General features: G+C 40.6%; 1 protein-coding gene across 20 annotated transcripts in view; it reads right to left on the reverse strand.

Moving 5' to 3' along the window:
• NRCAM (neuronal cell adhesion molecule) overlaps window positions 1–13,038 on the reverse strand; it is a 275,104-nt gene that overhangs the window by 57,783 nt on the left and 204,283 nt on the right. For 15 of the 20 annotated variants that reach the window (XM_072791582.1, XM_072791598.1, XM_072791596.1 and 12 more), the window contains 5 exons: window positions 11,169–11,365; window positions 9,703–9,825; window positions 4,464–4,634; window positions 3,903–3,959; window positions 1,845–1,956 (listed from right to left, as the gene is read on the reverse strand). In XM_072791582.1, the coding sequence (XP_072647683.1) occupies window positions 1,845–1,956; window positions 3,903–3,959; window positions 4,464–4,634; window positions 9,703–9,825; window positions 11,169–11,365 (660 nt within the window). The remainder of the gene's footprint in view (window positions 1–1,844; window positions 1,957–3,902; window positions 3,960–4,463; window positions 4,635–9,702; window positions 9,826–11,168; window positions 11,366–13,038) is intronic. The other 5 variants (XM_072791600.1, XM_072791599.1, XM_072791593.1 and 2 more) reach the window with 1 other exon arrangement.

The following is a 13,038-nucleotide window of genomic DNA, read 5'->3' on the forward strand; positions in this document are numbered from 1 at the left end:
GGATGCAAACATTTAACTAAGCACCAAACTACAGACCACGCACTGAGTTGTGTGTTGGGAAGATAAAGACAAAAAAAAAAAAATGGTCTAGGCCCTCCGGAAGATCACGATATTTGTCCTTAGAAATGCAAGTGGGATTAATTAATTGATAATCTGCATCTCACGTGATCTGAAGGTGAATGTATAACAGGGATAGAAGCATGAGGTCAAACTAAGTCATGGATTATTCTCAAGGCCTGCTTACTACTCCCCTAAGCAGTTGTTAAGAATTAGAAATATTTTGATTCTGTGAGTCCTACAGCTATTGGTTTATAAATGACAGAGCCCCAATCTTATTTTATAACATCCTAAGATTTTAAAAATTCTTTTGGAAGTTTTATGCAATTTCCAAATATCTACCATATTTTCGTTTTTACTATTATAATAGACCCTCCGTGGGAAGAAGAATCACAAAATCGTGAGAATGGGTATCTCTACTCCCAAAAGGCTGGAGGTTGGTAGATTAGACCACTTTCTAATACCATCATGATGAAAATTGCAAGGGTTTGGGGTATTTTGTTTTGTTTTTAAATTCTGGTGGGAAAGATATATAATCTAATATATCTTTAAGGAGGGGGGGGGTTGCTGCTAGTTTTCAGTTACTTGAAGAACTGAGTGGCGTGTACTGTGATTTCCTGACATGACCAGCAGAGGTCTCCATGTGTCGTCTCCTGCAGTGAAGCCATCCCGCTGCGTTACCAAGTCAAGGACAACACAGATCGGAACATGGGATCACAATATTTCTGAGATTCCATTCAGTGTGTCCAGCAAATGTGCCCATATCAACAGTACTTGCTCTGTGCCAGGCTTAAGAGGGAGCTATGCAGAAACTTGCCTCTGATGCACACCTAACATAACAGTTGTTCTTGTATCGGAGCTGAGGCCTTCCTGTAGCCCTGGTCAAGGGCACATAACTTCTGAGGGCAGCGTCAGCTTTGAGGTGTGCACAGATGAGGGATCTGCAGAGAAGCCAGGCTTATGACTTGCCAACAGGAAGTAGTAGGAGGGACATTGTGCCGTTCTGAGGCTAGGCCCGAGGAGGGCGTGTGTGCTTCTGTTGTTAGAATAAGCCAGGGCTAGACTGCTAGAGGGACAGGAGAAACTTAAGGCCAAGAGCTGCCCTGCTTGCAGCCAGCAGACCCCCAGAATTGTGAGTCCAGAGCTGAGCTGCCTAGCAGGTGCACGAGCAGGCTCAACCTGAAACATCCTGAGGTAGCCCACGGTGGCAATTGCCCCGAGATTTGTGGACAAATGATTAATGATGAATAGCTATTGTTTTTAAGCTGCTAAGTTTTGAGGCTGCTACCTGATAGTAGCGAAATAATACACCCTAATTACAATCAGAGCAACCATGCGGTGATTACTGATACTTATTTCAAAAGGAACGCTATTACATTAAGAGAATATTTCAATAATAGGAGATTCATGCGGCTTATTCTGAAAACAAGTATCAAATTTTTCTTGATGCTTGAGGGAATTAGTATTAAGACAGTGATCTTGCTTTGATATCAAGGCCTCTCTACCAATCCACTAGGTTTTTGTAAGAAATGTACATCAAGATAGAAAGCACAGGGGCACGTGGGTGGCTCAGTGGGTTAAGAGTCTGCCTTTGGCTCAGGTCATAAATCCCAGGTTCCTGGGATGGAGCTCTGAGTCAGGCTCCCTGCTCAGTGAGGAGTCTGCATTTCCCTTTGCCCCTTCCCCCTTGGCCCACCCCCACCCCGACCATGCTTATGCTCCCTCTTGCTCTTGCTCAAATAAATAAATACAATCTTAAAAAAAGAGAAAAGAAAGCATGAACTCACAGCCCCTCTGCAATGCATTCTAGCGAAAGGACATTCCCTCTCAATTCTTCCTTGTGACTGGCATTGCCTTCTGGAGTTAAAAAGGTTGGTGGCCTCTCTCTATTTGATTTAGCTGCAAATAATAAAATCAAATGGATTAAAAGTTATGAATATGTATTTCTAGAAACACAGTTCACTGCCTAAAAATCTAATCCCTTTTCCAAACCACTTAACGCTGTGAAATTTGTTAAATTACACATCCACACTCTCTGCCTTACAAACATTGCTCACTCAGCTGGGAACAGAAACGATGTGGGTTCTGTAAGCACTAATACAAAGGACCATTTTATTCTTCTGCATTCCTTTAATTTGGGTTACATTTTTATGAATTTTTGGCGGGTTGGCAAATTTTCCAAATGTGGACATCGAAAGTCATGTTATCAGACCCTCCAGCCCTTAAAATTAGTGCTGGGGTCAAAGAGAAAATTAACTATATTGTGGAAGATGTTAGGTTTTTCTAAAAGCTGTGACTATGGGAGAGGTAGTTTGGTTTACATGAGGGACAACATTATGGTCACTTCCACTGATTAATCATGAAGGTAAATCTGTGGTGGATGTCTAAATATCAAGATCCTCAAAGTGCAAGATTTATGGAAAACCAAACCAGAAAGTTACTGACAGAGGTCTGGCAAATTATGTGCCATAAATTTAAGAATTTGAATAAGAATTATGAATGTTAGATAATGAATATGAATAAGAATAATGAATGTTAAATAAATTTAAGTTGGTTTCCTCAATGAAAAAATAAAAAAGGCCTCAAGTCAGAGATCTCAGGGAGCCCCTACATTGGCCATCTTCCATTTTATGGAAACCTTGCTTAAATGTGGCCTTATCTTCTGATGGTCTCTCAGAAAAAAACGTAACATAGGAATTATACCACCTTAAGGTTCCATAGCTCTTTACAGTTTCAACACTTAAATGCATTACCTATTTGATGTTCACGGAAACTGAGTGAAGAGGTAATATATGAATTATTCTCATTTCTCAGAAGAGAAAACTGTATACCAGGGAAGGTATTACTTGAGAGAAATGAGAATTTTCCTAAGACTTTAGAAATTGTGGAAGAAATCTTATCTCTCTGAAATCACTTTGGGAATGGTTTTGAGGCCCATCTTTTTCAGGAGTATATTAAAATAAAACAAAACAAAATAAAACAAAACAAAACAAAACAAAATAAATAAAATAAAATAAAATAAAATAAAATAAAATAAAATAAAATAAAATAGTAAGGCAGGAGTTGTGGCATGCCTACTCTGGTCATTGATAGCAGTTTAATGGTTTTTGCTTTATATCTCAAAGGTAAAAAATGAATATAGCAGAAATTCTGCCTTAGAGATCATTAAGAGGAACCCCATATCCAGAAACCACAATCTTCATCGATAGACTCTATACTTGAGAGTCACACTTCCCTTAAGGAAATCAAATTCTTTTTTTTTTTTAAGAATAAAGCATTTTTAAATGCTCTATTATAAAAAAGATTATTTCCACTGAAGATAGTGGCTTAGTTTTAAACAAAACTAAGAGAAATACTATTGCTGGTTATATGACATTGACGATGTCATGTGAGAACAGATGGGAAATGTGATGATCTACTATCAAAAGCCACTTATTGTTAGTTGCTAAAGGTTACTAACAGACTGACAAGTTAGTATTCCAGCAGGCTAATGCACCCTTATTTGGTTAATGGGAAAAGTTTGTGAACAAGACGAAAAAAGAAAGAAAAATATAATTCTAAACATACACGAAAGAGTTTTTTCCCCAAATCACGTGAAATGGTGCTTTACATGAAAACAGTGATAATAATTTTCATTATTATACATACAACGTGGAAAATGTTTTAGTGACATGATGTAAGCTTAGAGCTAAATTTCGTAGGAAACACGCAGTTGTTCTAGTGGTATTAAACATGGAACCAGGACTTTCATGAAAAAATTAGGTTTAATAGCTATGGAGGTGAAGTTAGTGAACTAAATTCTATGATGAAGGAGAGAAGTAGCGGTTGCAGTCACCGAAACTCACCACTATAAAACTCAGTGTCACTCAAATTAGCAGCTATAGTGTCATTCAATTCATCCACTGAAATAAACAGAATATTATGAAGAATGCAAAAAAGCAGGGGAGAAGGTACTACAAAAAAAGTATCGGGCAACAAAAGCAAACATATATACAGCTATGCTGACCAAGTGCCACCCCTACCAAGAAACACAGACTTTAACTTTGTACGTGACTGATTACTTCACTCAGCGACCCCAGCTGGTAATATAGAAACAGCTGAAGCTTCAGGCCTGCAGTTACAGGCATGGCGGGGCGTAAAGCATATGTAAATGCTCTGGATACCAAGGAGACTCAGAAAGTTATCATTTAAACAGCAATGGTAATATCACATCAGCAAAGAATGTCAAATACAGCATTCAGGTTATGTGTGCTCTTTACCTGCCAACATGCCAATAACTACTCACACGTAGTTTCCTGATCAATGAACCTGTTTGCCTCAAAGTCATAGTGTTTACTAGTTAATATATTTTATGCAAGCTTGTAAACATCACTGAAAGGGCGAGAGTCAGGAGGCTGAGATCTTACCTGAAATCACCTTCACAGAGATAGGTTGCTTCTGCTGTATGGTCTGAGTGTGATTAAATCTGGCGTAACAGATATAGTCTTCACGGGTGTCCTCCGGAAGAACGTTGGAGAAGTAAAGGTCTCCGTTCAGACCCTGAGAAACCCTCTCACTTTGTGGAAGTCTCTGAAAGGCTGGAGAAAGGCAGAGAGACATCCAGATGATTCCATCACAAAGTGGCCACTTTCCCAATGACCAAGATAAATGTATCTACTAATAGTTTTGTGAACTTCACTGGAATCTCCCCCCTAGTCCCCCAAAGCTCTTCCAGTAAACGCAAGTAACTGTTGAAACAACAGCATGACACATGCAAACTCCAACTGTGCCTGCCAGACCCTCATTTCTCTGGAGTGGGGGCAGAGATGAGATTAGAGTTGCACAGTCAAGTGCTGTATTAAGCAAGTGTGAACCAAAAAAAAAACGCTTTATGAAACAGTGTGCGCGACTTTTCCCAATATTTAACAGTTATGTATAGAGCTGTCAAACCCATAGACACACGTATCTTAGAAAACGCATTTAAAAAGCTTGTAAGAGGGTAGCCCAGGTGGCTCAGCAGTTTAGTGCTGCCTTCAGCCCAGGGCGTGATCCTGGAGACCCTGCATGGAGCCTGCTTCTCCCTCTGCCTGTGTCTCTGCCTCTCTCTCTCTCTCTCTCAGTTTCTCATGAATAAATAAATAAAATCTTTAAAAAACATAAAAAAATAAAAAGCTTGTAAGAAAGTTAACTTGGGTAGCCTCCACATGCTTGGTCAGACACCAAAAACTGTGAGAGCACCTAAATGCGAGCTAAGGCCCATGCGAGGCACCCCAGGCTCCCCAGGCTCCCTCCCCCGCAAGCCCTTGGAGGCATCGGATAGCACACAGGACAATCCACAAGAGCGTGTGGCAATGATGTAATGCTGCAGATGAGCCCTTCAGAGGCCCGCCCAGCCTAGCCTCCTCCCCTCCATGACTTTTTTCTTTCCTTCTAACCTATGACATATTTTTACTTGTCCCACGTGTGCTTTGTTGCCTGTCTTTATGCACTAGAATTTTGGTTCTGGGAGGACAGAGATGGTCTGCTGTAGCCCTTAATGGCACCAGGCCCCTGCAAGGGGCTCCGTGATTCAATGAAATCAAGTCGGCACTCTGACCTTCCAGCTTCACAGCTACCTCCCCTCAGGTCCATTTAGGGAACTGTCCAGCCTCAGGTACTGAAGGATGAAGGACGCGGGGAGGTAGGGCCGCTGATCTACACATGAACTTACACTTGGAGGGCTAATGTGTGTGTTGAAGCTTCTGGCTCAGCTCCCGGAGCCCTAACTGAGAGTTCTGTGCCTCTGAAGTGAGAGAACCAGGAAACCTGCACCTTCCAGTAGCCTTGGGGCTAGGTGTTCTGTCTTCTGGAGGATTCTCTGGTCTGAGCCATGCAGTATGCTCCTCCTACAAAAGGTGCCCTATCTAACATTACATGACATGCAAAATTGGGAGAGAAAGACCGCAGCTCCTTGGGGGCGGGAAAATGTGCATTCGGAGCTTGAAAGAATGCAGGTAGGCCCTGTTAGCCAAGTTCTCAGTCAAGTTGGAGATTTAGCTGGTGGTTGTAAATTCATGATTATAAGCCATGAATGCCTAGGGAAAGAGTTGTTTTAAAAATAACTCAGGAGGGGCACCAGGGTAGCTAAGCAGTTAAGTGTCTGGCTTTCAATTTCAGCTCAGGTCATGATTTTGGGGTTGTGAGAAAAAGCCCCGTGTGGGGCTCCATGCTGGGTGTGGAACCTGCTTAGGATTCTTGCTCCCTCTTCCTTTGCCCCTCCACACCCCTGCTTGTGCTTTCCCTCAAAAAAAAAAAAGAAAAAAAAAAAAGGAAAAGAAAAAGAAAAACCAACTCAGGAAAATAATGTACACTTATTTAATGAACACAAAGAGTTAAAGATAAGCGTACATTTATTCTCTTCTGATTCTTGGTATTTTATTTTTGATGGGTGTTGGTAGGTCAAGTGAAAGGGAATGGGACTTCAAGAGGATGGTAGGACTTTCCTATGACTTTCCCAAAGTTCCTTTGCCTTACACTTAGAAAAAAAAAGGAGGCAGATAGGAAAAACTTGGTAATGTCATCTTGCAAGACAGAATGCTACACAAATCTGAATTCTTTCTCGTATTCCAGATGCAATTTCCTTGGAAAGGTCCAGATCCTTTGCCAACAGCCTAAAATGTAGGTAAATGACACAGCTAAGGAGTACCACATGGAAAACAAAGCTACATATTTAGATGAACCTAAATCTTTACATGTATTCTTCTATTTATTAAGTGAAAAAAGGCTATCGTTTCTGAATTAGAACCAAGGACCGAACACTGGGCCTCATTTGAGTGGTGACATTTGGATACTGTTATTCTCGACCCCATACACCTCTTGTTTGAATCTGATTTGTTATGTATTCTTTCAAAATCTGTTCCAAAGCTGTGATGCAGTAACAGGAAAATACGTTTGCTCATTTCTTCACTTATGTATTTATTTTTCACTTCTTTGGGATACTTTCCCTGAGTATTTTTATGGAAGAGTCACGATTGGAAATCAAATATTCTAAATTTAGAATTTAGCTTATTTTCTCTTTAGAAATGTGAACAGTGTGAATTCAGAGGAAATCATGGCCCTGAAAATAGACTGTATTCCCTACAAATATTTTGCATTCATTCCCACCGTTCCACCTAAAGGACTCTTCTCAAGGTCAACAGTGATCTCCATGTTGCCACGTTGAATAGTTGTTTTTCAGTCAGATAACAAGTTATCTGATCTTTTGAAACTGTTGATTGTTCTGTCTTCTTGACACTTTGCTTCACCTTATCCCAAGGACACTGCTCTCTCTGTTCTTTTCTTCTTCTGTGATTGCTCCTTCTCATCTGCTTTGCTGGTTTCTCCTTAAGTTCCCCTGAGGGGCTCCTGGTCTCCGTACCCCTTCTCCTCCAGTTCTCTCACCCAGCCCCTGGCTCTAGGAGCCCCTCTGCACTACTTTTCCAGCATTGCTTACCAGAACCCTGTATCTGCCTTCCAACTCCTGCTAGGCACCTCCTCATGGCTGTCCAATGGACCTCGCACCTCCAAAACCCTGCTTTCTTGGTCTCCAAGCAGAACCCTGTGCTACCTCTAAGGTAACATGCTAGGCTATTAGCACAGGAGGTTTGGGCGGGGAGGTGAGGCAGCAATCAAGAGGACCCTTAAGAATAAGACTGCGGTAAACGGATGTGAAATAACCTAATGGATGACTTCATTTGTGCCTCAGTTTCCTCATCTAAAAAGCAGAATTACCTCATATCTGTCAGAATAACTATTATCATAAAAAACCTAATAACAAGTGTTGGTGAGGATGTGGAGCAAAGGGATGCTTGTGCACGGCTGGCGGGAAGGCTAGCTAGTGTGGCCAGTACAGCAGTTCCTCAGAAAGTTAACAATAGAGCTACCCTACAATCCAGCAATTCCACCTTCTGTGTACTTATCCAAAGAAAATGAAAATACCAATTTGAAGAGACACATTATTGCAGCACTATTCACGATAGCTAAATATGGAAGCAACCCAAGTGTCCATCCACAGATGAATGGATAAAGAAGTGGCATATATACAATGGAATACCATTCAACATTAAAAAGAATGAAATTTTGCCACTTGTGATTATATGGATGGACCTAGAGAGTATTACACTAAGCGAAATAAGTTAGACAGTGAAAGACAAATACCATATGATTTCACTTATATGTAGTATCTAAAAAAACAAAACAAAAGACACTCACAGATGTGGGAAAGAAACTCTTGGTTACCAGAACTGAGGAGGGGCTGGGGGGTGGGCAAATAGGCGAATGTAAAAAAAAAAAGAAATAAGCGAATGTGATTAACGAACACCAACTTCCAGTAATAAAATGAGTAAGTCATGGGACATAATGTACAGCGTAGGGAAGAAGTCATATTGTAATAACTCTGTATAGTGACAGATAGTAATGAGACTTATTGCACGGATCATTTCGTAACGTGCAAAAATATGAAATCACTATGATATATACCTGCAACTAACAGGACATTATTATACTTTAATAAAAAATAATGTAAAAAAATAAAAAGGAGATGAATAATCAGACATGCCCCATAGAGTTGTCATAAAAATATTGATGCAATAACCCATGTAAAGTTCTCAGCAAAGGAACTGACACTTAATAAACACCCAATAAATATTAGCTGTTGTTGGAGATTAAAAAAAAATAACCTAAATGAAAAAATATAACACATCCCAAATAGCTTGATTCCCTGCCCCACCCCCATCCATGGGCTTCTGCTGTTCAAGGAGATGGTGATTCCATGTCGCCAGCTGCTCAGTGTTCAACTCTATCTTCATCTTTGGTCGTTTCCTCTCGTGCCCCCAGCCTGATCCTAATATATCCTGGAGGCTCTACATCCAAAACATATCCAGAAGCGGACCATTTGTTCTCCACTTGATGGCCCTGACCCGAGTCCATGTCTCCGTTAGCTCCTGCCTGGATTTCAGCTGTGGCCTCCTGGCAGACATCCCTACCCTGCTGTTGTCCCCTCTGGAAGCCACACAGGAAATGAAGGGATGCTACTGCTATGCCGTTAGGTTCAGGTGCAGTCACTCCTTCGGTGTCTCCCTACTTAATTCAGAGCAAAAGCCAAAGCACTTTGTACTGAGCCTTGGACTTCTCTAACCGTGTCTGTCTCCCTCCCTCTGGGCTACCTTGGTCTGGCCACAGTGCCCTCTGGGGCTTTTACAGGCACCAGGATGCTCCTGCCTGGGGCCTGCCTGTTTCCGTCCACCTGGACATTTAGGGGCCTGTCTTGCTCTCTCATTCCTTTAAGTCTCTGCTCAAAACTGCTTATTTTTCTTCATGGCATATATTGCCAACTGACACCTACATTATAAGTGCATTTATTTCTGCTTCCATCTCCACCTCTAACTATTCCCACTGCATAGAATATGAGCTTGGTGGAAATAGGAAATCTGGCTTATTTTGAGCGGTGCCTGGTACACAGTAGGTGCTCAGGAAAATCATGTTGCTTATTTCCTGACATGTCATTTATTTCAACGAGCTTTTATTTTCTTTGAGCATCTCTGAAACATTTTATAAGCATTTTAGGAATCACAAGAGTTAACAGTTCATTGTGACAGCAAATCATCCTAAGAATCTTGAAGAAAGAAAGTTTGTATTTTTAAAACTTACAATTATCCATCCAGAATATTATAGGTGGTGGTAATCCGAGTGGGGGTCTACAGGGAAGGATCAGAGACTGGCCATTTCGAAGTGTTATTGGCTCAAGTTTCTCTTTGGTCCACAATGGTGACCCTATGATATAAAATAAGAACTTCTAAGTTATTTCTGCATTGAAAAGTAGAAAGAGCACTAAAAGGACCAAATAAACTTTTGGGGTAACAGTAACTCAGAATTCATGTACATTAAGATAACAAGAAAATAATTTTTTTTTTTTATCGTGGGAGAAAATAATTCTTAAATCCAAAGTAAAAAAATTGTAATTTTCATTCACTGCCATCAATAGTATATGAATGCTGACTTGGCAATGCCAGGTCTAAAAATCTGTATTATTAGATAAATCATTAAAAAGATACATAATTTCGGGGCACCTGGTTGGCTCAGTGGTTGAGCCTCTGCCTTCGACTCCAGGTTGTGATCCCAGGGTTCTGGGATTGAGTCCCACATCAGGCTCCTCACAGGGAGCCTGCTTCTCCCTCTGCCTATGTGTCTGCCTCTCTCTCTGTGTCTCTCATAAATAAATTTAAAAATATTTTTTAAAAAAGAAGATACATAATTTCACTACAAGTATGTTTTTCACAGAAGAATGGAAAACACTGAGTGTCAAAAGATTTGTTTAAACAAATAACTGTGCACCTCTATGCTATTAGCTATTAAGTAAGTATAAGATTGATATGAGAATATACATGATATGTAGATAAGTCAGAAAAGGTTATAAAATAGTACTTCAGAATGAGCTTGGCTGGAACACATCCATGCATTACCTGCCTAGAAAACACAGAAAGAACGGCGGTTACTTGCTTGAGTGGAAAGGTTCATGAGTAAATTTTTCAGTTGCGTTTTTGTTGTTTGTAATTTTTTTCCCTAATAATGAACACAGGTAATAACAAGTTTCAAAACGACCAGAACTGCAAATGGTTACTGTTCTTTAAATACGTGTTCTTTAAACACAAGTTTGTTGAGAGGTCATGAGTAGCAACTACTGCCGAAGGAGCCACAATAATATCAAGGTAATGAGGCCACTCTGCTTCCAGTAAAACTCTGAAACAAAAATGTTAATTATCCATGGTCCATTTCCTACACTGAATTTATTTCTGACAGTCGTTTGGAAGTTCACTTCATACATAAGATATGTGAGAAATTAATAATTTGATCAATTCGGGGGAAGAAACACTTTTCTTCCTACTGGTGTTTTATTCTCGGTTTGCATAAAAGACACTGGGTTGGCAAAGCATTGGACGGAGGAACTCAGGGGGCAGTGGAAAGGAATAATTTTCAGGCAAAACAAAGCGAGAGTAGTTGAATCAACAGCATTGCTTTCTTGTAAGAGTATCTGGATGGTATCTGGAGGTAACAGATGCTGAGTCTCAGAGCCAGCCTTGAAATAGGGTCCTGTTTGGTGGACAAATCCCACTTACTGGATGGACGGACAACAATGTTATTAGAAATTGCTGCTCCACGTTCGTTCCTGGCTGTGCACTGATAGACCCCTTCGTAAGTCTCGGCTTTCCCTTCACTCATGATGTTGATTGTGAGGGTTCCTGAGCCAGGCTTCATGGTGACAAGAGGGTCCTTATCTATGTCAAAATGAGTCCCATTTCGGGTCCAGGAGAAGCTGCCCAACACATCAAGGATTAAGCTTGTTAACATTCCAGAAAAATAGGATTACTTCCTCTTTCACAAATTCCTAGCCGATTTGTAGGTTTCTAGCAATAATGATTACATTTTCATATTCGGCCAAAGAGCAATAGGCTCCCTACCTAAAAGGTTTCATTGGGTCCTGACTTATAAAAAAGTGCTGGCCATACATTGTAAGGTACATGTCTTCATTGGAACTAGCCGAAATCTGTCCCGAGGAAATCATGCACATAAATTGCCTGTCATTTTTCAAAGAAAATACAGAAAGTAGGTCTCCAAGGCACTCTCTCTTAGAGCTTTATTAGCATTTTTATTGTAAACTCCATTGTTCACGGAGTTGATAACCTGTCTATAAAATTTTGCTCTGGGCTGAAATGTGACAAGAAAGGCCTTCGCGGGTACTAGTACATGTGTGTGGTTAAAAGTGATCAGGCCAGTTTCAAGGTACCAAAATGCAAAGGGAGGAGGGATTCAGTGGTATCTTAAATGCTGGTTATTTAAAGCGGTAATTCTACATAAAATACATTTTGAGAATTTTCAGTTCTAGAGATTGATTTTGTAAATTCCTTGTAAATTGATTTATACAAATTCCTTTTGTATATGAAATTGTCAACTGAAATGAAATTCTTCTTTTTCAGTTTCATTTATGTAAAAGATTGCCTTAGATAGAAGGCATGGCACTCAGGTAATTAAATGCTTTATAACTAGTCATAAATCCAGAGAGGCCACGCTCATACAAAGGCATGAATCTCTAAACCTCACTATGTTTTCCCCAGGCCACTGGGATTTCCTTTCCCACTGCTTACCCTACTGCAGTGGTTATCCCAACATCTCGGGGTGGGAGGTGGCAGGAGGTGGGTGCTACTGGCAGAGAGGAGGTGAAGAACAAGGATGCTGCTAAAAACCTGACAATGTGCATGACAGCCCCCTGTTCTCACAACAAAAAAACTATCTGGCCCAAAAATAGTAGTGCAGAGTGGAACAATCCCGCCTTACAGAGAGCAGCAGGAAGTCTTAAGTCAGTGTGAAACTGAAGAAGACTCCACAAAATGACATCACCTTTGGACTTGGGTGCTAGAAGTTTCTAATAATATGGCAAGAACATACTGTTTTGAAGCAAACCCCTGTGAATGTTTTTGATATACTGAAGTGTTTAGCACCAGTGAATTTTTTTTCTCAGGTGCCCATCTGCGATAGCTAGTAAGGCTGGCAACAGACTCAGAAATGAAAGATCTAGAAACTGTCACCTCTTTGATATTTAAAAACCCATATTACATTTTAATAATAATAATCCAACCCTCCAAAGCCCCCGTGATTACTGCGAGACTGTCAGAGCATCGGCTGATTAGCCTCGGGATGCTGGCTACATTGAAGAGGATGGCCAGACATCAGTTTCTTGTCTATAAAATTTATTGGTGGGGCCAGATAACCTATCATGTCTCTCTCACCTCTAAAACACTGTGCAGTGCTCATGCCAAGATCCACTGGAGAATCCTGAGGACTGAGCCCTGCCACGTCTGAAAACCCCACTTAAGACTGTTTTAGAGACCTCTGCAGAGCAAAGGCGGATCTTTGAAGCCATCCAATTCAACTTATTTATTTTACAGAGGAAGCAACTGAGGACCAGAGAAGAAAACAGGTTTGCCCATA

This window comes from Canis lupus, chromosome 21 (genome assembly GCF_048164855.1).
Source record: "Canis lupus baileyi chromosome 21, mCanLup2.hap1, whole genome shotgun sequence".
In the NCBI taxonomy this organism is placed as follows: Eukaryota; Metazoa; Chordata; class Mammalia; order Carnivora; family Canidae; genus Canis; species Canis lupus.